The following is a 27,122-nucleotide window of genomic DNA, read 5'->3' on the forward strand; positions in this document are numbered from 1 at the left end:
AGAGTGAGAGAGACAGATGGCGCGCTCAAGTGTGATAAAAACAACCACCACAACAGAGGGGTGTTAGTTGCCCTTCATTCTCCAAATAAACTGCCTCTGCTCTGGCTATCAACCCCCTGCACTAGGAATAAAGACATTTGTAGAGTCGAAAATAAACTATTTAAGATTCTAAAATCCACAACGCAATTCTGCAGCACCTCATCTGAACCAGATAGCTAGAGACAGAGCCTACCCATGAAAAGGCAATTACAAAGTCACTGATTGATTCCCTGTTTTGCCTCACTCTACCCTATGGCACCGGCCTTGGATGTAGGCTAATGAGTCATCTAGCATTAATTAACACTGTGCTAAGCCTCAGTGCTAGCCCACGATTGCCTCAACACTTAATGAAATGATCCCCTAATTAGCTATGAATCCTGGTTCTCTCTATTTCATAACGTGTCACTGCTAAATCTGCAAGTAGGCCTATATGAATTAAATATAAGCATGCGGTGGCGATAATCATGATTTAGGCATATCCTCAAATGAAAAACCTTACACTTAAACCTTTTGACCTCGCATCTAAAATCTGGCAAAATTCAACTTCTTCTCTGAGGACTCTTTTTCATAGCCTAAAGCCCTCTAGTTTCCACTCAAAATGGTTCCCAAAACTAAAAATGCAATAATATGAATGCAGAAATATGCAGAAGCACTGCAAATATCCCAACAATGTATGTGTGTAGTGCAGGCCAGCAAAAATATGTCACTTCTAGTGGCCCACAAGCTCAGTCTTTGCAATCATGGCTGCACTAAATAAAATATTAACCTCATGACTGACAGGATTATGCTTTCGCCTCAAACAAATCTTGGATATCCCCTTCAGTACATTTTTTTTTTCACCCCTTTTTCCCCCCTCAGACAAATTGCAGAATGTTCATTGGCTGGTCGTGTTTAGACCCATTATGGAGTTAATAGCTACACTTACCCTACAAATTGTCCATATGTCTAAAAAGGAGATTCATATGGCTATTTACTGAAGGGTTATAATTATGATGCAAGAAAATTGCAGCTGTATAATTGTACATGAACCTCTTCAAATCTTTTCACAAGTCTACAAAGCTCTAATGGAAAATATATGAAAACAAATGGGAACGTAAGGGCAATTTCAAGATGGGCCTATTTGCAGAGACTTCATCTACACATTTATTGTGAGAAAGAAAATGATTCTTGCAGCATCTGGTGGCTGATGCCCTCCTAAAATACCCCCCAAAAGGTCCTTCCAACAAAACAAATAAAACACATTGTTGCAATTATGGTTTAGACAAGGCCCACCAGAACTTTTATAATAATGAAAAACAATTCAAAAGGCATCCTCTGGGACAGTTGCACACTACAAAAAATATATATAGTAGGCCACTTATTACACAAGATAACGATTAATCAATGGCTATACATTCATATGGTGTGAAGTAGCAACATTTCCCATTAGGTTTGAAAAACTTTCTCCACCTCTCTTTTGCTACTTGAGCTCAAGTGCAGCGGCCCCCTGGCTTGGCATGCAACGGCAGTGTGGGTCACCCTGCGGCCTGTTCAGCTGCCAGAGCCCTTTGTGTACAAAGATGTTAATTGGTCCTAATCCGCCACTAGAAGCTGTTTTGGTAGCCTGACCTCGCACCCTGAAGAACACCTTGGTGTGAAATACTAAAGGGCCCATTCAAGTACCAGAGAAAAGAGGCACAGAGCATTCCAACACAATTCAATTTCCCTGCTGAAAGAGGGGGATCTGGGGGGTGCTGGGATGGAGATGGGGTGCATCATCATTTGAATGCTGAATAAATGGTACAAAGCAGTGGTAACAGTGATGTGCGGCTCACAATCACACATTCTACCCGACCACAAGCATGGACAGGGGGCTTCTCACAGGCTGCCAGGAGATGGGAATGCTAATTGGCCCAAGCCTGAAACCAGGGAACCTCCACATACTAAAACATCCAACTAGCCAACAAACCCACTCCACCCCAAAAAATTAAGTCTAAACTGGTTCCATGGGATGTCCCAACTCTGACGTTACCCCATTGAAGTTTAAATTTAAAATGATTAGTGTTAGGGCTGAGTAAGGGTTAGGTAATGGTAGGTAAGGCAAGGGTTGCATTACAGTTCAGAAATCTGCATTTTAAACCCTTTCACCTGAATGTATATTGAAAGTCAGTCTTGTTTTTTGCTTCAATAGAGTGATCATGGGCGTGTATCTATAGTTCCCCTTAAATAATTATATACATACATACATACATACATACATACATACACACACACATACATTAGTGCTTACAATTAAAAAGCAAGGTATTATTTACAAAAACTATGGTGATCATATTTGTAATGTTTTTCATAGAAAGAATGTAGCCAGCTACATTTCCTAATGTTTTGCATGAAGTTAATCATGCATATAACCAGAGAAAAGTAGCTACACATCAGTCAGAGCGCTATCTGCTGATAGATACACGTTGGCAACCATTTTAGAAAAGGCCCTCGACCCCGGAATTATCGTATGATAACTCCTACCTTGGGCCTAAGAACAGCCCAGAGTTATCCACCGATAAGGCATGAGAACTCAGGGACTATTGCTTAAGTAACTGTCCAGTGAAAATCTCACTTTTAAAAAAACTCATAATCTGCTAACTCATATCCAAATAATGTTATTGACTCGTTCTATACTTGCATGTGGCCAAAGCATGTTTTTTTTTTGTATGTTTAAAAAAAATATCTCAAACAGACCATTTCAATAATCCTTGCCATTTCCTCAGAGGATGACGTTATGTTTTTGGCCAGGATGTTTCATTGGCTGAGCTAGCAAACCAGCTATTTACTTGTCATTAATATTTTTTATTGACAGCTATGCCCACACCATTCAAAAAACACAGAATATCTGATTTTTAACACAGTTGAAGTCGGAAGTTTACATACACTTAAGTTTAGTGACTCCAACCTGTTTTCAACCACTCCACAAATGTCTTGTTAACAAACTATAGTTTTGGCAAGTCGGTTAGGACATCTACTTTGTGCATGACACAAGTCATTATTCCAACAATTGTTTACAGACAGATTATTTCACTTATAATTCACTGCATCACAATTCCAGTGGGTCAGAAGTTTACATACACTAATTTGACTATGCCTTTAAACAGCTTGGAAAATTCCAGAAAATGATGTCATGGCTTTAGAAGCTTCTGATAGGCTAATTGGCATCATTTGGGTCAATTGGAGGTGTTCCTTTGGATGTATTTCAAGGCCTACCTTCAAACTCAGTGTATCATTGCATAACATTATGGGAACATCTAAAGAAATCAGCAAAGACCTCAGAAAACAATTGTAGACCTCCACAAGTCTGGTTCATCCTTGGGAGCAGTTTCAAAACGCCTGAAAGTACCACATTCATCTGTACAAACAATAGTACGCAAGTATAAACACCATGGGACCACGCAGCCGTCAAACCGCTCAGGAAGGAGACACAGTCTGTCTCCTAGAGAGGAACGTACTTTCGTGGGAAACGTGCAAATCAATCCCAGAACAGCAGCAAAGGACCTTGTGACGATGCTGGAGGAAACAGGTACAAAAGTATCTATATCCACAGTAAAACTAGTCCTATAGACATAACCTGAAAGGCTGCTCAGCAAGGAAGAAGCCACTGCTTCAAAACCGCCATAAAAAGGCCAGACTACAGTTTGCAACTGCACATGGGGACAAAGATCGTACTTTTTGGAGAAATGTCCTCTGGTCTGATGAAACAAAAATAGAACTGTTTGGCCATAATGACAATCGTTATGTTTGGAGGAAAAAGGGGGAGGCTTGCAAGCCGAAAAACATCATCCCAACCGTGAAGCACAGGGGTGGCAGCATCATGTTGTGGGGGTGCCTTGCTGCAGGAGGGACTGGTGCACTTCACATAATAGATGGCATCATAAGGTGGGAAAATTGTGGATATATTGAAGAAACATCAAGACATCAGTCAGGAAGTTAAAGCTTGGTCGCAAATGGGTCTTCCAAAATGGACAATGACCCCAAGCATACTTCCAAAGTTGTGGCAAAATGGCTTAAGGAAAACAAAGTCAAGGTATTGGAGTGGCCATCACAAAGCCCTGACCTCAATCCAATAGAAATGTGTGGTCAGAACTGAAAAAGCGTGTGCGAACAAGGAGGTCTACAAACCTGACTCAGTTACACCAGCTCTGTCAGAAGGAATGGGCCAAAATTCACCCAACTTACTGTGGGAAGCTTGTGGAAGTTTACCCGAAACGTTTGACCCAAGTTAAACCATTTAAAGGCAATGCTACCAAATACGAATTGAGTATATGTAAACCTCTCACCCACTGGGAATGTGATGAAAGAAATAAAAGCTGAAATAAATCACTACTATTATTCTGACATTTCGAATTATTAAAATAAAGTGGTGATCCTAACTGACCTAAAACAGGGAATTTTTACTAGGATTAAATGTCAGGAATTGTGAAAAACTGAGTATAACTGTGTTTGGCTAAGGTATATGTACACTTATCACTTCAACTGTACTTGATAAAAATACATTCAGAAGGAAAACGATAGTAATTCATTATAGATCATATTTCATAGAAATCTGGAAACAGCTACTTTAAACCTGGGGCACCAGGTGGATACAATTAGTTATCAGGTAGAACAGAATACTGCTGGTTCTCTGGATAGTAGGGGTGAATAAGTCATACAAGGATCATGATGGCGGTGTTCAAATATGACAGTTCCAAAGATTAGTAGACGGGCATTAACATACCGATGTCAAAATACCTTAACTCTCCGCATTAGGCTAACTGTTTTTAATGGTGCCATTTTGACAAGATGTTGGCCTAATTGTTTAACAATTCAAACCTTCAGGCTGGTGGTAGAAAATAAGCCCATTTCTACCACAGCGCAAAAAAAAATAAGACGGCAATGCCAAACGGAATTAAAGCAACCTTCAGATAAAATCTCAATTGCTTCTAAAAACCAGTGTAAGAGAGATCACAAATGGAAACCAATTTATTAAAAAAACACTATCGAGGCCTCCCGGGTGGCGCAGTGGTTAAGGGCGCTGTACTGCAGCGCCAGCTGTGCCATCAGAGTCCTGGGTTCGCGCCCAGGCTCTGTCGTAACCGGCCGCGACCGGGAGGTTTGTGGGGCGACGCACAATTGGCCTAGCGTCGCCCGGGTTAGGGAGGATTGGCCTAGCGTCGCCCGGGTTAGGGAGGGCTTGGTCGGTAGGGGTGTCCTTGTCTCATCGCGCACCAGCGACTCCTGTGGCGGGCTGGGCGCAGTGTACGCTAGCCAAGGTGGCCAGGTGCACAGTGTTTCCTCCGGCGCATTGGTGCGGCTGGCTTCCGGGTTGGATGTGCGCTGTGTTAAAGAAGCAGCGGCTTGGTTGGTTGTGTATCGTAGGACGCATGACTTTCAACCTTCGTCTCTCCCGAGCCCGTACGGGAGTTGTAGCGATGAGACAAGATAGTAGCTACTACAACAATTGGATACTACGAAATTGGGGAGAAAAAGGGGTAAAATTCAAAAAAAAAAAAAAAAATTCGTTCAAAAGTTGGGTCTCTTAGAAATGTCCTTGTTGAAAGAAAAGCTAATTTTGTCCATTAAAATAACATCAAATTGATCAGAAATACAGTATAGACATTGTTAACATGTTGTAAATTACTATTGTAGCTGGAAACAGATGATTTTTAATGGAATACGCAACCATCACTCCAGTGCTCCAATGGCACGTTGTGTTATCTAATCCAAAAGGGTTTTCTAATTGATCATTAGAAAACCCTTTTGCAATTATGTTAGCACAGCTGAAAACTGCAGTCCTGATTAAAGAAGCAATAAAACGGTCCTTCTATAGACTAGTTGAGTATCTGGATCACCAGCATTTGGCTCAAAATGGCCATAAACATAACTTTCTTCTGAAACTCATGTCTATTCTTGTTCTGAGAAATGAAGGATATTCCATATTCCTGCCTTCTAGGCAGAGTAGCAAAGAAAAATCCATCTCAGACTGGCCAATAAAAAGAAAAGATTAAGATGGGCAAAAGAACACAGACACTGGACAGAGGAACTCTGCCTAGAAGACCAGCATCCCGGAGTCGCCTCACTGTTGATGTTGAGACCGGTGTTTTGCGGGTACTATTTAATGAAGCTGCCATTTGAGGACTTGTGAGGTGTCGGTTTCTCAAACTAGACACTAATGTACTTGTCCTCTTGCTCACTTGTGCACCAGGGCCTCCCACTCCTCTTTCTATTCTGGTTAGAGACAGTTTGCGCTGTTCTGTGAAGGGAGTACTACACAGAATTGTACAAGATCTGCAGTTTCTTGGTAATTTCTCCCATTTTATTGCTTCTTTAATCAAAGCAACGGTGTTCAGCTATGCTAACATAATTGCAAAAGGGTTTTCTAATGATCAATTACAAAACCCTTTTGGATTAGCTAACACAACGTGCCATTGGAACACAGGAGTGATGGTTGCTGATAATGGGCCTCTGTACGCCTATGTAGATATTCCATTAAAAATCTGCCGTTTCCAGCTACAATAGTCATTTACAACGTTAACAATGTCTACACTGTATTTCTGATCAATTTGATGTTATTTTAAATTGACAATTTTCTTTGCTTTTCTTTCAAAAACAAGGACATTTCTAAGTGACCACAAACTTTTGAACGATAGTGTATATTCTATGGCACAAGGACAGCTGAATTATTTTTGATGAATATGGAATTGAATAGCCTAATCAGCCTGCTTCCTGAAAACACTGTTAAGGCTATAAAAGCCTGCGTACAAGCATTGGTATGTTCCGGACTTTGTAAATAATTTGTTGAAATGGCAGAAACTCATATATATATATAATAATAATAAAAAGTGTCACATTTCTGAGAAGCCAAATTTAAAACCAAATAGAATGTCACATGTATAGAGGGGGGGGGGGGGGGGGGGGGGGGGGGGGGGAATGCATGCCTGTTGAAATATTACAACAGTGATCATAAAGGTAAGCATACACATGATTAAAAGACAGGTATCAATTAGTATGAATAGGTTACATTGATAAAAGTTATTTACAGGGGTATTGACAAAAAAAATGGGGATGCTGTCCAATTTGCCAGTGCCTCCTACTCACCACTGTTTCTAACATACAGCTCTTCTAACAATGCTCCTCGTAGTGATGACAACCCCATCAAATGGGCATGCTTTTAACCTTGCAGGTAGATGGCCCCAATATGGAAAAAGGACTCCCCACCTGACTGCATTGATTGGGAAGCATGTAATCAGACTCGGACCAGGGGAGAATTGGCTAGCAGGGTGGGAACACTAATCTGTGGGGTAGTTTTGCTGGTGGGGAGCATACTGACGGGGGACACCTATACAGAGAGGCAGCTGGTTAACCCCAGAGCCCATCTGCAAAGGTGGTGCAGTTATAACAGATTGAAACAAGAAGGATGCCACAGCAACAGTTTAGAGCCATTTGCAGGGGCGAGAAGCATTTCGTCATTCTCTTGGTAGCCTAACCTGTCTAGAGATGGCTCAGTTTGGGTCCCTCATTGTCGGCAGGAGCAAAGGAAGGTTGAATTCAATTCAATTTCAGTCATGAAATGCACTGAATATTTGCTAAGTAGATTATAGTACTTTCAATTCTAACAAATTCACTGGGTAATTTAAAAGGGTAGCCACTTACAACATACAGTATCTGAAAAGGGGAAATCACTATTCTGATCATGGAGGAAGTGATCAAATGGAGCAACAGAGGAGATTTCTTGACATGGAAAATAAACTGGCCTCTCACTTCTCCATAAGGCTCACTACAGTCTAAGGAAGGCATGTAAAGAAATGTGAAAAACACCAAGCTGAGGAAATGTCTCAACTCGGATGGATTTCTCCTCATACAAATGCAAAAATAAATATGGCATGTTCATTTTCTTTCATGTCAAGACAAACATCCACAGAAAGTATTTATTTCTCTGACAAGCTAGTTGCTTAAATAATTGCAGAGATAAATAATGAACACTATATAATTGTTCAAAGAAATAAGTTTAGGACGGGTTTTGTACATTGAAAATGATTTTATCATTAGCCTACTACATCATTACAAAGAAATAGTCTGCCTTGTGCAATGTTTTTATAACACTGACTGTGTCCAACTAAAACAATGGGAAGCCATCCACTGGGTTAATTACCTTTGTCAAGTCAATTTCAACAAAGGACCTTTATACAATTAAAGTCAAAGACTTGCTGTACACCTCTGTTTATTTCTCCTCCATTTCATAGAATATTTTCATTGCCTCGCTCAGACGCCTGTTGATTCACTGACGTACCGCAAAGCATTGGTACATTGTGATCCTATAGCCTAGGTTGCATTCATATAGCTACCCCAGGGAAATGGTTTCTTTGAACCAAGTCTCTGAAAGTACAGGTTATAGGCTACCCACCAACCTCTCCCAATAAAGTTGGATCTATGGCATGCATGGTACTGCAAGGATGCCAACTCATCACTATGATAGTAGGCATTGAACATATTGCATTCCATCTTAAATTATTCATGAAAATGGTGTTTGTCACTATTTTCATACCAGTTTCAAAAAAAATAAAAATAAAAACAAGACGCCTTCTTATGAAAAACATGTGCCAGCTCATGCACCACTAAAATAACAGAGAAGGCTAAACTGCTTTCTAAAATATTATCTGTTCAAATTGCTGCCTGGACTATAGCACGCATTGAATGGCAGCTGTTCAGTATGATGTTTGATGAGAATGAAAAATGGTTCAATCTGGCATGCCTACATTAGAGGGGACATTTGAAAAGTAGGATGGGAGGGAAATAGGGTTATAACGCAAAGCAGCATCTTCGCCTTAGCTTTCAGATGGTCTCCGCTCCATTAAGTAATTTTCTTCCAGTTTGCTAAGAGGCTTTTAGTCCATGCTTTCCTCTGATACTCAAGGAAAAATACCACCTGGCTAGCTCTATGATAGGACATGTTTGAGGTGTAAATATATGAGGGACAGTGAAGAACATCAGTGAGATATAGACAAAGAGGCAATGAGAGGTACCATCTACAGGTAACTGCCAAAATAAAGGAAACACTTCAGTAAATCAGGGACACAAAGTATATTGAAAGCAGGTTCTTCCACACAGGTGTGGTTCCTGAGTTAATTGCCTAATTAACAGCCCATCATTCTTTAAAAGGTCATGTAGCAAAATGCCCAGTTGCCCATTATTTGGCTACCATGGCTGGAAGAAGAGATCTCCATGACTTTGAAAGAGGGGTCTCAAAGGAGCATAGGGGGTTTAAAAAGTGTGTGTCAGTCACCAGATCTCAACCCGGTTGAACACTTACGGGCGATTCTGGACTGGCGCCTGCGAGAGCATTTTCTACCACCATCAACAAAACACCAAATTATGGAATTTCTCATGGAAGAATGGTGTCACATCCCTCCAATAGAGTTCCACCCACTTGTAAAATCTATGCCAAGGCACATTGAAGCTGTTCTGGTAATTAAGACAAGCATGTTGGTGTTTCCTTTATTTTGTGAGTTACCCATCAATCAGAGCTTATTATTGTAACCTAAATATAGTGTCGGACCAGCACATGGAATCATTTTAGTCTTTAGGCTGAAGACGTTTAGTCAAAATCTCATATTGAAAATGTATTTCCAGCTATTTTCTATAGCAGGAATATTGTGTACCTTGTAAGACCTTAAAATATGTCCTGAAAACCTGTCGGTACAAGAAACATGCGTATTTAAATACATCTTCAAGAAAGGTTCGTCATTGATTTAGATCAGAAATATCAATTAAGGCCTAGTTCGTTGTCATGATCATAGTCCTCTCCTCAAGTAAGACTCCCTCCCTGCCTACTTTCTTTTGTGGTCTTAAATACATTGAAGAGGTGTGTTTTAGTTCATCAAGGCTAGGGGAAGCGAGACCAAATTTTCCAAGAAACAAGTTTAGGATGAACAAAGGGTGAGGCAGGCTTCAGGTAGTGGAAAACGGATAAAAAATGGTAGTAAGAAATGGTAAATAATTTCCCAACAGCCAATGAGGGCAAGGTTCCAATGAGGAAATGTATAAACCATCAAAGGCTAAAACTTTGTGATAATCATAAAATGCCCAGGGTGGGACATTAACTTTAGTCCACCAGCCACTGTTGTTAGATGGGAAAAAAATCTAAAATCGGAGTGGCTGGTAGATTTGACGAGCCCAAATATTTTTGCCATAATTACACCAAAAATCACAAGTACCGGATGAGCATGCTTGTTTCTAAGATAAAAAATATATTACTAGTAAGAAGTAAATGTTGTATATTGCTCAATTCAATTTCATTTTTGTGACCCAAATCTTTTAACCAATATGCTAAAAGATATAATTTAGACAATAGCAAAAACAGATAAACAACTGAACATCAAGAATCAAGTGCCTGCCCTGCAACAAAATGCTGTGATACAGCTTATTTATTATTATTAGTTCACAGCTCTAATGCTGACATTTTTTACAAGGAGTACATAAGTTGATATTTAGGAGCACACAAATACCTTAAAATTAAACTGAATCTCAAATAGCTGCCTGTTCATTTTAATAGCAAGGCAACGGCACATTTCAGCAAATAAAACGCCAGTTTTAATTAAATAAACATTGGGTCTAAATGAATTGCGTACGAGGTTACCATGAATGTTTACAAGGTTTATATTAAATAATTCAGTAATGACTGGTAAAAAAAAATAAAATTGGCCACTGAGAACTTCTAGTTAACTGGCAAAAAGCTTTATTTTTAATAGAGGCATACTAAGACAAAATAAATATGACAGTGTGTAAATGATCACACGGTGCAGGAAATAAAGACATTCAAATGCTGGTAGTGAATGCAGGAATTAAACAATCAACTATAAAAATGAGCAAAATGTGTGTGCATTAAGGAAATAGACACCTGGCTCAAATCGAAGCCTGTCTTCTAAGCACCTTTTGTTCAGTGATTTAAGGAAATAAATGCCTGGGCTATTACTTGAAGCTTCTAGGTACATTTATGAGCATAATTAAATTATTTCTGTGCTTTAATGTTAAGAAATGACTAAAAGTTCATGAATAAAAGGTTTTTGGGAGTGTGGTGGTCAATCAAGCACAATGTACTCACAAAAATATGAGTCAGTCAGGTGAGACATGTTCAGCTGCCCCTTTAAGGGGAGGGCCTTTTCCGTGGCACTTCAGTGTCTTTCAGAGACTGGAATCTCTGTTGTAGAAAACTCTAACTAATATTGAAAAACAACCTAGCATGTGAACAAAACGATGCAACTAGCCAAGAAGCACAAGGACAGTTAGTAGGTCTTTCAGGTCACCGAACATTTGGGCTTTGGATTTTTTTTAAATGTTTTAACTGTTCCCGAATTCTGTTTGACCACCTGCTAACGTGACTGGTGAAAAGGACATTCTTACCTGCCAATGCCAAAATCTACCTGCATTTGGCGGGTGTTTCCCTTCCCTTAAAAAGAAAAGGAGCCACACGCAATAATTGAATAACCTACAGACCAACGTTTTGGCAGACAAGCGGTCTTCATTAGGGTATAACAAACACTGCGGGTCACTAGTTTATATAGTGTCAAAGGACACACAGGTGTCTGTAATCATGGCCGGGTGTGGCTTGATAACATTGATTAATTTACAGATATAAATAGAACATATAAAATACAAATGGACAGCATACGATCATAGATACAATTTGGCTACATAGGCCAACAAACATTTACAATGAATAGCAACATCACAAGAATGGCACAAGGTGTTCATTTCCCACCCTGAAAGTGCCATTTAAAATGGATCATGAACAATTGCCGCTTTCCATCATAAACTAACCTACATGTACACTCATTAGCCAGTTTATTAGGTACACCCATCTAGTACCGGGTCAGACCACCCTTTGCCTTCAGAACAGCCTGAATTCTTTGTGACATTCTACAAAGTGTCAGAAAGTTCCACAGGGATGTAGGTCTATGCTGACACGATGGCATCACGCGGCTGCTGCAGATTGGACGCCGGTACATTCATGCTGCTAACAGCCCATTCCATCTCATCCCAAAGGTGCTCTATAGAATTGAGGTCTGGGAACTGCTCATGCCACTCAAGTAAACTGAACTCACTGTCATGTTCCAGGCAAGGTTTTTCCACTCCTCAATTATCCAGTGTTGCTGATCGCGTGCCCACTGGAGCCGCATCTTCTTGTTTTCAGCTGATGGAACCCGGTGTGGTCATCTGCCGCAATAGCACTCCGTGACAAGGATTGACGAGTTGTGCGTTCCGAGATGTCGTTCTGCGCCATTATTTGTCTGTTTTTGGACCTCCTGTTAGCTGGCAAAATTCTTGCCATTCTCCTTCAACCTCTTATCAACGAGCTGTTTTCACTCACAGGACTGCCGCTGAATGGATGTTTTTTGTTCATCGCACCATTCTCGTAAATTCTAGACGCTGCGTGTGAAAAGCCCAGGAGGGTGGCCGTTTCTAAGATACTGGATCCAGCGCGCCGAGCACCGACAATCATACAACACTCAAGTCGCTTAGGTCACTCGTTTTGCTCATTATGCTGCGTCTTGTCCTTTACAGAGATGTACATAGATGTATACTCCTTTGTTATGTTGACAGGCAGGCCCATGGGCTACCATTTTATGTTCAAACTCAAAACATACAATATAAGCCCATATCTAATTTATTTTACCTTTATTTAACCAGGCAAGTCAGTTAAGAACAAATTCTTATTTTCAATGATGGCCTAGGAACAGTGGGTTAACTGCCTGTTCAGGGGCAGAACCACAGATTTGTACCTTGTCAGCTCGGGGGTTTGAACTTGCAACCTTCCGGTTACTAGTCCAACACTAACCACTAGGCTACCCTGCCGCCTAATGTCCTTCCACACGTCACCAAGAGCAGATAGAGGCTGAATTCAGAGTACAATATGGTTCTAAAGTCCTGCCTTTAGCCGGAATCAGAGAAAGACGATTCCAAACCACAGCTGGATGTTGGCCATGCCTATTTTCACACCCTGGTGAAGAAAAGATGGCTGAAAGGCACCCTCTTCCCAATACACCACTGTTAAAAGGCCTCCGAGATGGTGGCATATCACAGATGGATGGTGACTCTATTAACTGTTCCTTGAAATAATAACATGGGGATATGATTTCTCTACATGTTCTCTTTCGTATAAACCTGTATTCATTATTTTGGCCGCTGCTGAAGAATGCATCAAAGGCCCATTTCATCAGTGTTTAAATATATTGCTTTTACTTTAAATGTATGAATCTGAGCTGCAAAAAGAGACTATTAGCTAAGGAAGCTAGTTAGAAATTTAGCAACACTAAATTCTATGCAGACAGGTATTTTGTACTGACAAGCAAAAGTCATTACAAGCTCCAGTTTAATTGGTAAAACTGGTCATAATTTGTTATTATTAATCTGAGTACATTGATAATGCTAACGTTAGTCAAATTTTCCAAATTGCTGATGGCTAGGCTACATATTGGGAGCCAATTTCATTCCTATAATCCAGTGCCTTTTGGACCTCAACTTCTGGGAGGGAAAAATTATATATTTTTCTTTTTTGGTATTCTATCAGAAAAAGGGCCATGTTTGACTTTCAGAAAAACATATTGGCTCACTCGGGCAGTTAAATCCCTGTTAGGTGCATAATCGCATACAGTCACTGCATAATCCTAACATGGTGGAACCTAACAAGGTGGAAATGTGGAGCCTAAATTATCCGTAGCTCTGTGGGTGATTGAGATTAAGATGGCATAATGAATTTGATTAATTTTCTCTATAATTTAGCCTAAGAGGGTGGAAATGTATGAGTGAGACAGACTAGTATCATGAAACATAAAACAAACAGCATCAGTTTCTCAACAAACAATGACACTTCCTGAATGTGATGTCATTGTGGAAAGGGGCTGTTTTCTTAAAAGGATAATTAATACAGAATTAATCCAAACTAAAAGGGTGGAAAGTGATATCAGGGATACAAATACAATATTCATGAAAAAAATTTTGAGAGATTTTAAATGTATTATTTGATGGCTTTTATTTCATGTAGAAGTTGATGAATAACATCCTTGGACATGGATAAAAAACACTTACAGCAAATGAAAACAAATAAAAGTTCATAAAATGCATAAAATTCACTTTCAAGATCCATATTTTTGTGTTAAGGTAAAGGACACCTGAAATTAGATTTGAATCTTTTTAGAATCCACATTTTACACAAAATAAGGGGGACATGAAATGCACTGCACACTAGGAAAGACCATTAAATATATATTTTAGAATGGGGGCATCGACTGGCTATTCGTTTTACTCTTTGCAATGGCAGTCAAACATGTTTAAAATATGTATGCAAATTATGGCAAGGATAGGGAATTAATCGATGAAAAATTAATGTATGAGACATCCTCTCCTGCAGCCTCTCACGTGATTTCGTCACATGAGTGGGATAATCAACCCATCTGTTACTATTCATGTCTTCCTATAAATAATTTCCACACCACAAGTCCACAACCCAATACAATTAGCTAGCTACAATTTCCAAGAAATGCAGCAAAATCGAAGGCTGCAGTGTATTAAAAAAGAGTAGCTAAAGCCGTTGAGTGCGTGACACGATATATTTCGCTACCGTTTCACGATTATTCAGTCAGCTGACGGTAGTTGAACTTGCTTAAACTAGCTAGCTAATGTTCACAACGCTATATTTAGTCCAACAGAGTACGTAGCTCTAAACATATGCATGTAACTATTATTAAACTCTGATTACAGAATTGAATATAACATACAAGCAAAGATGATTTAGACTTTTGCAAAACAGCGTACTGTACAGGTTTGCTAACGAGCTAATGCTAACAATTGGGCCCATAAGCTAAAGTTAGCTTGCGAGCTAATCATTTCACTCCTTTTCGCATTTTACTTATGTCGCCTACAGTGATAGTCAGTCAAGTTTTATATTGGATATTTCACAGACACTACGTTTTTTTCTAGCTAACGTCACCAAGCTATAGAAAAATCAACATTTGTTCTGGCTAGGTACGTACTCAGCCTTGGTTGTGAGATGTAGTTTCTGGTCACAGCCTGTGTGTGCGTCCTTGCCGCAGCAGGTCCGTTGATGTCCATTGTCCTGTTTCCCACCAATGTTGCCATGGTTAAATTAACGAAACTCACTGGTTACCTGCTACGTTACAGTGTGCTGCTAGCTGCGAGGCTATTAAATTACACTGCGCTGGCTGCTAGTCATATGACTTTGGAATCCGGATGTTTGGGTTTCCACTAGTTACTACAAACACAAAGTCAAAATTGTCTATAGCAAACATTTATGAAATAAATGGTTTTATTGGTCTTAATTTAAGGTTAGGATTATGCATAAGGGTTATCATTGTCGTTAGGTTTAAAATCCAGATGTTATGAAGATAAATTGTATAAATAGATGTGGTTTATGACTTTGTGGCTGTGGTAATTAGTGACGACAGGATGTTTGAGTGTACACGAAGACAAGGTCTTCAGTTGGATGCGCACGCCGCTGTTAATCAATTAGATGCGCACGCCTCAGCACAATCATCTTTCTGAGTAGACAGTGAATATGGGATAGCCTACAAGACCGATCCTATGCTATGTAATCATATTAACACGACTCTCAACCGATTAATTGGAGGAAATAGGTGAACATTTTCACACACACACTTAAGAGATTTCATAATGCCAAATGAAAATGTGATTATCTAGGTTGTCTTTCACAGCACATGTGGGGATTGCATTTCAGGTAGCCTATCTAGAGATGGACATTCTCCCAGCATGTCTGCCTTTTGGTTATAGTGGTACTTGTATATTGAGGGCCTACAGTTTTAAAGGTCCTTGAAAGTAGGCTACTTCAGTTAGAATACCTGAACAGGGCTACAAAAGGCCCAAATTGGATGACTTCTCACTGCCAGTGGTCCGGTAAAACCTATTTCAGTGTCTATTATTGCAGAAAATGTTTTTTATTTGAACTTATTAAGTTGTGTGGTTTCAGGTACGCTATTAGCAAATTATGAGAGTACAGCAGTATGCAATTCCCACTGGAATCATAACTGAAAATCATGACTTCTCACTTTATAATTTAGATTAATGGAATTTCAGGCAAAAGAGAGGTGCTTTGTCTGAAATCTTACGTTGTATTCCACATAACGTATTTCTACCCTACAGCACATTGGTATACTGTACGAGATAGTAATCTGTCACAATCGGTGATCTGCTTGTGCATCATGACCTTCATTTGAGCTACAGTAGTAGCCTACTGGCTCCAGATTGCTGAAATCACATGTGCCTCACACTCACACAATGTCCTGGTGAGTGCATTATCACTTATTTTGAGTGACAGGAAAAAAAACCTGCACTGATCCTGTCTCACTTGAAGCAGCACGTCCAGCACAATAGGTTGTAAGCGAATATTTGAAGATGGTTTTGAACTGGTGCCCCCTACCCAACTGACACACACACATACACACCAGCTCTCTGATGGCAGAAAAAGCACTACAGATTGAAGTGGGTAAGCGCTGCAGCGGTGAAGCTGACGACACAACCCATTCCCGTAGTCCCTGGAGAGCCTATCCAAACGTTTCAGACTGCATGCAAAAAAATAGCAAATTAATGCTACTGAAGGGCTCCCACCCACAGGAGCACTGCCCTCATTTTAAAAAATATAATTTTTTTCCTGAGTATTTTCAAATGAGTTCAAAGGATATGATTTCGCACAAACACCTTGTTACTATCTACCTAAGCTACTTGGAATATTGTGCTACTGTAAAGGTGAGGTCATTGTACATTTGGTGTTAGTTGATATGTTAAATCAACCAACATTTGGTGTTAGTTGATGTGTTAGATCCACCAACATTTGGTGTTAGTTGATATGTTAGATCCACCAACATTTGGTGCTAGTTGATATGTTAGATCCACCAACATTTGGCGTCAGTTGATATGTTAGATCCACCAACATTTGGTGCTAGTTTATAAGTTGGATCCACCAACATTTGGTGTTAGTTGATATGTTAGATCCACCAACATTTGTTGTTAGTTGATATGTTAGAACCACCAATATTAGGTGATATGAAATAAAAGTTCTCCGCAAGCTATCGCTTACTTGGGCACATATGGTGCATGTGCAGGACTTCTTCTTTGACATGAGGTGAAGCAGTGAGCAAGAGATTTGTCAGGCAGCAGACCCATGTTTGGAAAGTTTGTTTATTAATACATTATTTAAGATTATTTTATCTCAAATTCCCAACGGTATAAAGACTAATCACCCAGACAACCAACTGTGTAAGTTGAAATGTAATTTTCTCTAACACCTGGCTTTGCACGGACTGATTGTTAGCGACGCTAGTGTTATGTATTGGGATTATGCCGCAGAGCATCATGGGGGTTATGTGTGTTGAGATTATCATATTCTAGATAAATGTTTGAACTGAATTCCTGTCTCCCGTCTCATCATTATTGAATTGTTCTAAAGACGTGGTTATGAAACCCACTAGACATAACAAAAGTATGGGTAAAAGTAAGTCTGAAACTACAGTAACTATTCTGTCTGGAAGAAGTCAGTTTTTACAAGTTTAAAACTGTTATTTTCTGTGGTTTAGTCTGTGAAAACAACGTGATTAAAAAAGGAGGAATATACAGTTCGTAAAGGAAAGGACATTTATTGAACTGTGAAGACTAACTTTGTAATTAAAAACTGCTTAATTAGCGCATTTGAGGATTAAACGTTAGTGAGAGAAGTGAATGAAGATCACGTGACTGAGGAAAATATTGCTGTGGCAGAACAGAACGTAACCATGTTGAGGACAATATTCAAGTGACAATCAGGAGCCTTTTGATGAATGAAAAATGGCTGGAATTGTTGGAAACATTGGACAGTTTGATGAAGGTATTGAGCTGTTGAACTCATGTACAGAACACTTTGAATATTTTTTTCTTGCAAATGACATTGATAAGGACAAAATTGTGCCTAACTGTTTCAGTGTAATGGCGCCAAAGACGTTTAATTTACTACACAGCCTGCTACATCCAGACAGGCCAGGTAATAAGATGTATGGGGATATTGTGGAAATACAATATATATACAAAAATACAGTGGCAAGAAAAAGGTTGTGAACCCTTTGGAATTACCTGGATTTCTGCATAAATTGGTCATCAAATTTGATCTGATCTTCATCTAAGTCACAACAATAGACAAACATAGTGTGCTTAAACTAATAACACACACATTATTGTGTTTTTCTTGTCTATAATGAATACATCATTTAAACCTTCACAGTGTAGGTTGGAAAAAGTATGTGAACCCCTAAGCTAATGACTTCTCTAAAAGCTAATTGCAGTCAGGGGTCAGCTAACCTGGAGTCCAATCAATGAGACGAGATTGGAGATGTTGGTTAGAGCTGCCTTGCCCTGTAAAAAACACTCACAACATTTGAGTTTGCTATTCACAGCATTCACAGTTTGCATACACAGCATTCACAGTTTGCTATTCACAGCATTCACAGTTTGCTATTCACAGCATTGCCTAATGTGAACCATGCCTCGAACAAAAGAGATCTCCGAAGAACTTAGATTAAGAATTGTTGACTTGTATAAAGCTGGAAAGGGTTACAAAAGTATCTCTTAAAGCTTTGCTGTTCATCAGTCCACGGTAAGACAAATTGTCTATAAATGGAGAAAGTTCAGTATTGTTGCTATTCTCCCCAGGAGTGGCCATCCTACAAAGATGACTGCAAGAGCACAGCGCAGAATGCTCTGAGGTTAAAACTTCTTATGGCTGCAGGGGCAGTATTGAGTAGCTTGGATGAATGGTGCCCAGAGTAAACGGCCTGCTCCTCAGTCCCAGTTGCTAATATATGCATATTATTATTAGTATTGGGTAGAAAACACTCTGAAGTTTCTAAAACTGTTTGAATTATGTCTGTGAGTATAACAGAACTAATATGGCAGGCAAAAACCTGAGAAGAAATCCAAACAGGAAGTGAGAAATCTGAGGTTAGTCGAGGAAGTTGCACTTCCTAGGGCTTCCATTACATGTCAACCGTCTTTAGAAACTTGAATGAGGCTTCTACTGTGTTGTGGGGCTGAATGGGAGCTGAATGAGCCAGGTGTCTGGCAGAGAGCCATGTCCTGGTCACGCGCAATTCACATGATAGCGACCTGCGATCAATGGCTTCTCTCTACACAAAGAAATTCTCAGGTTGGAACTTTATTGAAGATTTATGATAACAACACCCTAAAGATTGATTCTATACTTAGTTTGAAAAGTTTATTCGACCTGTAATATAACTTTTTGAAGTTTTCGTCCGACGTTCGGATAGACCTGCACAAGCGTTTGGATTTGTGTACTAAACATGCTAACAAAAGTAGCTACTTGGACATAAATAATGGACATTATCGAACAAATCAAGCATTTATTGTGGAACTAGGATTCCTGGGAGTGCATTCTGATGAAGATCGTCAAAGGTAAGTAAATATTTATAATGTGATTTCTGTTGACTCCAACATGGCGGATCATTTTATTTATTTTCTGAACGCCATCTCAGATTATTGCATGGTTTGTTTTTTCCGTAAAGTTTTTTTGAAATCTGACACAGCGGTTGCATTAAGGAGAGGTATATCTATAATTCCATGTGTATAACTTGTATTTTCATTTATGATGAGTATTTCTGTAAAATGATTTGGCTCTCTGCAATATCACCAAATGTTTTTGGAACTAGTGAACTTAACACGCCAATGTAAACTCAGATTTCTTTATATAAATATGAACTTTATCAAACAAAACATACATGTATTGTGTAACATGAAGTCCTATGAGCGTCATCTGATGAAGATCATCAAATGTTAGTGATTCATTTTATCTCTATTTGTGCTTTTTGTGACTCCTCTCTTTGGCTGGAAAAATGGCTGGGTTTTTCTGTGAGTTGGTGGTCACCTAACATAATCGTTTGTGGTGCTTTCGCTGTAAAGCCTATTTGAAATCGGACACTGTGGTGGGATTAACAACAAGATTACCTTTAAAACGATATAATATACATGTATGTTTGAGGAATGTTAATTATGAGATTTCTGTTGTTTTGAATTTGGCGCCCTGCACTTTCACTGGCTGTTGTCATATCATCCCGTTAACGGGATTGCAGCCCTAAGAAGATTTATTAAGAAGAATCCTAGTGTTAGCAAAATACTTGCAGCAAAAGAACATGCTAACATCTCTGTTTATGAGTCTATGATACGTAATACACTAAACAAGAATGGTGTTCATGGGAGGACACCACGGAAGAAGCCACTGCTGTCCAAAAAAACATTTCTGCACATCTGAAGTTTGCAAAAGTGCACCTGTATGTTCCACAGTGCTACTGGCAAAATATTCTGTGGACAGATGAAACTACAGTTGAGTTGTTTGGAAGGAACACACAACACTATGTGTGGAGAAAAAAGGCACAGCACACTAACATCAAATTCTCATCCCAACTGTAAAGTATGGTGGAGGGAGCATCATGGTTTGGGGCTGCTTTGCTGCCTTAGGGCCTGACAGCTTGCTATCATCAAAGGAAATATGAATTCCCAAGTTTATCAAGACATTTAGCAGGAGAATGTTAGTGGCCCAGTCGGAGTCTTGACCTCAACCTGAATGAGATGCTGTGGCATGACCTCAAGAGAGTAGTTCACATCAGAAATCCCAAGAATATTGTTGAACTGAAACAATCGTGTAAAGAGGAATGGTCCAAAATTCCTCCTGACCACAGGTCTGATCCGCAACTACAGAAAACGTTTGGTTGAGGTTATTACTACCAAAGGAGGGTCAACCAGTTATTAAATCCAAGGGTTCACATACTTTTCCACCCTGCACTGTGAATGTTTACACGGTGTGTTCAATAAAGACAGGAAAACAAATAATTGTTTATGTGTTATTCATTTAAGCAGACTGTGTTTATGTATTGTTGTGACCTAGATGAACACACCGTGTCACCGTCATAGGATGCCACCTTTCAAACAAGTCAGTTTGTAAAATTTCTGCCCTGTTAGAGCTGCCCTGCCCGGTCAACTCTAAGTACAGTCATTGTGGTGGAAAAAAAAGAAAAGAGAGCTGGTCAGCGTGCCTGAATGGGCAACACCGATAGTACAAGTCCTTAACAAGTATGGTGGAATCACGATATGTGGAGACTTTAAAGTCACCCTGTGTTGTTGGCTGAGCTGTATCCGCTACCACACATCAACAACCTTTTCGCGGGCTTAGCTGGGGGTCAAAAGTTACACAAAAACAACCTTTGCAAGCCTACTTGCAGATGCACGTGGATGAAAATTCAAAGGAGATCCTGACCATCATGACACACAAATGTCTCTTCAGGTACTGTCACCTACCGTTTGGAATCACACGTGTGCCAGACCTGTTCCAGAGGGCAATGGACCAGATCTTGAATGGATTACCAGGAGTACATTGCTACCTGGATGACATCCTCGTTACTAGAAAAGATGAAGAGGGACATTTGATTTTTAGCTCAGTGCGCCTGTCTAACTTAGTTTTTTTTCGCAAAGGTATCATTATCTGGCTAATAATGGGGGCCACTCATTGCTACAACGGAATGCCGCTAGTGTCCCAAGAAATTGTCACTTTCCTACAGGTGAATGGCGTACAACACATCAGGTCCGCACCATATCCTCCTTCTATCATCAGGCTGGTGGAGAGGTTTCTACAGACCATGATACATGCCTTAAAAGCGTCTCAGGGTCCAGGGACACTGCACCAATGCTTGAATAGATTCCTGCTATCCTACAGGATCATACCTCACTACAACCAAGGCTTTGCCTGCATCGCTACTCATGAAGCGAGAGCTATGCACAAGCTTCGACCTACTCAAACCTCTGAATGTAAAGGAGACAGTGTGATGTCAACAGGAGAGTCAAGTCAAACATTGTGAACTGAGAGCAATGGACAGAGCTTTCAATCCTGGAGAAATTGTCTTAGCTAGGAACTACCTCAAAGGACCAATGTGGGTTCCTGCTACAGTCATTGCTCAGACTGGTTCTGTGTCCTACACTGTCGAAACTGCAGAGGATGTCATCTGGAAAAGGCACACAGATCAGTTACTGTTGAGTAAATGCACAGGTTGTTGAGTAAAAGCTCCAGTTGTGAGTGGTCTGGAGCTGTTGCTGGGTGATGCCCTGACCCAGCGATCGTCATCTAGAGGCTCACAGTCACATTCTCAGAACACCAGCTCAGCCGCACTAACACAGGTGTTTGGCGAGACTGTGACACAGGCAACTCGCATGCCTACACCTGTGTCAACGCCACAGTCTAAAGGCATTGTTGAGAGTCACGTTGACCACCTATGAGAAATAGGTGGGCACCTAGATGTTTGGACTTGTGGACAGACCCTCCCAACAGTTAATGTAAACTCAGCAAAAAAATAAATGTCCCTTTTTCAGGACCCTGTCTTTCAAAGATAGTCCATAAAAATCCAAATAACTTCACAGATTTTCATTGTAAAGGGTTTAAACACTGTTTTCCATGCTTGTTCAATTAACCATAAACAATTAATAAACATGCACCTGTGGAACAGTCGTTAAGACACTAACAGCTTACAGACGGTAGGCAATTCATGTCACAGTTAAGAAAACTTAGGACACTAAAGAGGCCTTTTTACTGACTCTGAAAAACACCAAAAGAAAGATGCCCAGGGTCCCTGCACATCTGCGTGAATGTGCCTTAGGCATGCTGCAAAGAGGCATGAGGTACTGCAGATGTGGCCAGGGCTATAAATTGCAATGTCCGTACTGTGAGACGCCTAAGACAGTGCTACAGGGAGACAAGACGGACAGCTGATTGTCTTCGCAGTGGCAGACCACGTGTAACAACACCTGCACAGGTTTGGTACATCCGAACATCACACCTGCTGGACAGGTACAGGATGGCAACAACAAATGCCCAAGTTACACAAGGAACGCACAATCCCTCCATCAGTGCTCAGACTGAGAGAGGCTGGACCGAGGGCTTGTAGGCCTGTTGTAAGGCATGTCCTCACCAGACATCATCGGCAACAACGTCACCTATGGGCACAAACCCACCGTCGCTGGACCAGACAGGACTGACAAAAAGTGCTCTTCTCTGACGAGTTGCGGTTTTGCGTTTATCGCCATTTCTGAGGGGAATGGCCAGCGAAGAGCCCGGATCTCAATCCCATTGAGCACGTCAGGGAGCTGTTGGATCGGAGGGTGAGGGCTAGGGCCATTCCCTCCAGAAATGTCAGGTGCCTTGGTGGAAGAGTGGGGTAACATTTCACAGCAAGAACTGGCAAATCTGGTGCAGTCCATGAGGAGGGGGTGCACTATAGTACTTACTGCAGCTGGTGGCCACACCAGATACTGACTGTTACTTTTGATTTTGACCCCCCTTTGTTCAGGGACACATTATTCCATTTCTGTTAGTCACATGTCTGTGGAACTTGTTCAATTTTTGTCTCAGTTGTTGAATCTTGTTATGTTCATACAAATATTTAAACATGTTAAGTTTGCTGAAAATAAATGCAGTTGACAGTGAGAGGACATTTATTTTTTTGCTGAGTGTAGGAGGGGAGGAGTTATGCATTGGGGTTGTGCCGCAGATTATCAAGGGGATTATGTGTGTTGAGATGATCAGGTTCTAGATAAATAGTTGAACTGAATTCCTGTCTCCCGTCTCATCATTATTGAATTGCTATAAAGACGTGGTTATGAAACCCATGAGATGTAACACCTAGTGTGCATGTCAACACCACCAGCATTGCTAAAATTGAATAGTAGGTTAATTTGGGAGTTCATGTGTCGTCTCACGGTCAGGGAAAGGGAAGGGGGGCATTGACAGTTCAACTGTTCATTAGTAAGAGGCAGATGTCGGCAGCAGAACAAGTTTTAAACAAGTTAAGACTAGGTAGCTTGTTTCAACAGCATACCTAACTAGTTGATTCATTTATATGCGCTATACCACAGGAGGTTGGTGGCATCTTAATGTTTTCCATGTGTTTGATGCCATTCCATTTGCTCTGTTCCAGCCATTCATTTGAGCCTTCCTCCCCTCAGCAGCCTCCTGTATGCCATACACACTCATAGATTCTACCCACACATCCACAGGCACATACACTGACACTCTTGCACCTCCCCACACATACACACACACACACTCACACACTGAAGCTCATACACACGCACACACACACACACATTCACTCACACACTACACACACACACAACCACACGGCAGGTAGCCTCGAGGTTGGAGCGTTGGGCTAGTAACTGAAAGGTCGCTGGTTCGAACCTCAGAGGCGACATGGTGAAAGATATGTTGCTGTGCCCTTGAGCAAGGCACTTAACCCCAATTGCTCTAGGAGTGCTGGACAATAGTGACCCTGGCTGTGACCCCACTCCCTGCAGGTGTCTCAGGTAGAGTTGGGCTATGCAAGAAACACATTTCCATTACACACTTGTGTGTAACAGAACAAATATAAACACCCCAAAAGTATTCTTACATCTACACACAACTACCTTATTCGCTGCTGCTACTATTTATTATATTTATCCTGCTGCTCAATCACTTTAACTTTAACCCTGATTACACAACTTTCACCAGTATCCCTTTCATTAATTGGTACTGATGTTGACCTTGTATATAGTGTATATTTTTTGTATTTCTCATGTGTATTTCTTTTATATGACATAGTATTACTGCAACGTTGAGGAATAGCTCAAAGCAAGCATTTCACTTTACTGTTTACACCTGCTGTATCCTGTGCACATGACAAATAAACTCTGATTTGATTTGATTTGATTAGATTTAGTATGATCAGCTGATAGCCCAGCCCAGTGGTTCTAGCTTGCTTATGAGTGGAGGCCTTCATATACAGTGCCTTCAGAAAGTATTCACACCCCTTGACATTTTCCACATTTTGTTGTGTTACAGCCTGAATTAAATGGTTATCACGCATCTACACACAACAAATGTCACTGGCCTACATACATACAATACCCCATAATGTCAATGTGAAATTATGTTTTTAGACATTTTTACTAAATCATTTAAAATGAAAAACTGAAATGTAAAGTACCCCTGAAAAGTATTTACCCCTTTGTTATGTCAAGCCTAAAAAAGTTCAGGAGTAAACATGTGCTTAACAAGTCACATAGTAAATTGCATGGACTGTGTGCAATAGCAGTGTTTAACACAATTTATTTATCTGTACCCCACACACACAATTATCTGTAAAGTGGGTCCCTCAGTTGAGCAGTGAATTTCAAACATAGATTCAGCCACAAAGACCAGGGAGGTAGATGGGTAAAACAAATAAAAAGCAGACATTCAAAATCCCTTTGAGCATGGTGAAATTATTAATTACACTTTGGATGGTGTATCAAATGCCCAGTCACTAGAAAGATACAGGCATCTTTCCTAACTCAGTTGCCAGAGAGGAAGGAAACCACTCAGGGATTTCACCATGAGGCCATTGGTGACTATGAAGCAGTTATAGTGTTTCATGGCTGTGATAGGAGGATTCGTCAACAAAATTGCAGTTACTCCACAATATTAAAATAACCACACCACTAACCTAACCCATCAGTCGGATTTTAGACCAGGTCATAGCACTATATCTGTTGCATCCCTAGTTATATAAATAAAGTGGTTAACTGTATGGATAAAAGGCAACATTGCGCTGTCCTCTTCATTGACCTGTCAAAGGCTTTCGATACTGTTGATCACTCACGGCTTTCCTCAATTGGCCTAGACCAGACTGCATGTAACTGGTTTAAAAATTACTTGACGGATAGAACTTAATGTGTATCCACTGATGGTTTTAAATCAGGTTTCCTGATCAACAGGGGTTGAGTCTGGGTCCTGTACTTTTCACTGTTTACATTAACAGTATCAACTTGTCTGTAAAAACATTTCACATGCACTTGTATGCCGATGATAGTGTTGTGTATGGTATTGCCCCCACGGTTGACCAGGCTCTATCTGAACTACAGTCTGTCTTCATTGTATTACAGAAAACCTTTATTGACCTGAAATTAGCATTGAATGCCAGTAAAACAAATTATACTGTATGTTGTTCTCTAGAGTAGATAAAAAAATAACTCTGATGATTTAATCATATGTACTTTGGATGGTGCATTTGGATAGATGAAAAGATGTCTTTTAAAAAGCGTACTGATGAGTTTATTAAGAAGCTGAGAATAAAAATGTGCTTGTTTTATAGAAATAGCTCCTACCTCTCGCTAAATAGTCGAAAGCAGATTATTCAGTCGATGTTCCTATCGGTCCTAGACTATGGCGACCTCATCTATATGAACGCAGCTGCCACTTCATTAAAGATGTTAGATGCTGTTTATCATAACGCACTGCACTTTATTACTGGTTAAAATGTTAGTACTCATCATTGCATTCTCTACCAGACAGTCGATTGGCCCTCTTTGATGATGACCAAGCTGATCCTAACTGTTATAATGTAGGCCTATTTCTATTTTGCCCTGTTTATCAAAAGTGTTGGAAAAACTTAATAATAACTAATAATCAACTGACTGGCTTTCTTGATGTCGATAGTATTCTCTCTGGTATGCAATCTGGTTTCTGCTCAGGTTATGGATGTATCACTGCAACCTTAAAGCTCCTCATTGATGTCACCATTGCCCTTGATTCTAAGCAATGTTGTGCTGCTATTTTTATTGACTTTGGCCAAAGCTTTTGATACGGTAGACCATTCCATTCTTGTGGGCCGGCTAAGGAGTATTGGTGTCTCTGAAGGGTCTTTGGCCTGGTTTGCTAACTACCTCTCTCAATGAGTGCAGTGTATAATGTCAGAAAATCTGCTGTCTCAGCCACTGCCTGTCATCAAGGCTCAATCCTAGGCCTCACGCTCTTCTCAATTTACATCAACAACATGCAGTAGGAGGCTCTCTCATCCATTTATATGCAGATGATACAGTCTTATACTCAGCTGGCCCCTCCCCAGATTTTGTGTTAAACGCTCTACAACAAGGCTTTCTTGGTGTCCAACAAGCTTTCTCTACCCTTAACTTTGTTCTGAACACCTCCAAAACAAAAGCCATGTTGT

At 40.3% G+C, this 27,122-nt stretch overlaps 1 protein-coding gene across 1 annotated transcript in view; it reads right to left on the bottom strand.

The window, feature by feature from the left end:
- Positions 1 to 15,305, bottom strand: part of LOC139410832 (ATPase, H+ transporting, lysosomal, V1 subunit B, member a) — a 44,270-nt gene extending 28,965 nt beyond the window's left edge. Inside the window, exon 1 of the mRNA XM_071156395.1 lies at positions 15,072 to 15,305. Coding sequence (XP_071012496.1) covers positions 15,072 to 15,177 — 106 coding nt within the window. The 5' untranslated portion in view covers positions 15,178 to 15,305. The remainder of the gene's footprint in view (positions 1 to 15,071) is intronic.
- Between the last annotated feature and the right edge of the window lie 11,817 nt (positions 15,306 to 27,122).

Source organism: Oncorhynchus clarkii, chromosome 1, assembly GCF_045791955.1.
Source record: "Oncorhynchus clarkii lewisi isolate Uvic-CL-2024 chromosome 1, UVic_Ocla_1.0, whole genome shotgun sequence".
NCBI lineage: Eukaryota > Metazoa > Chordata > Actinopteri > Salmoniformes > Salmonidae > Oncorhynchus > Oncorhynchus clarkii.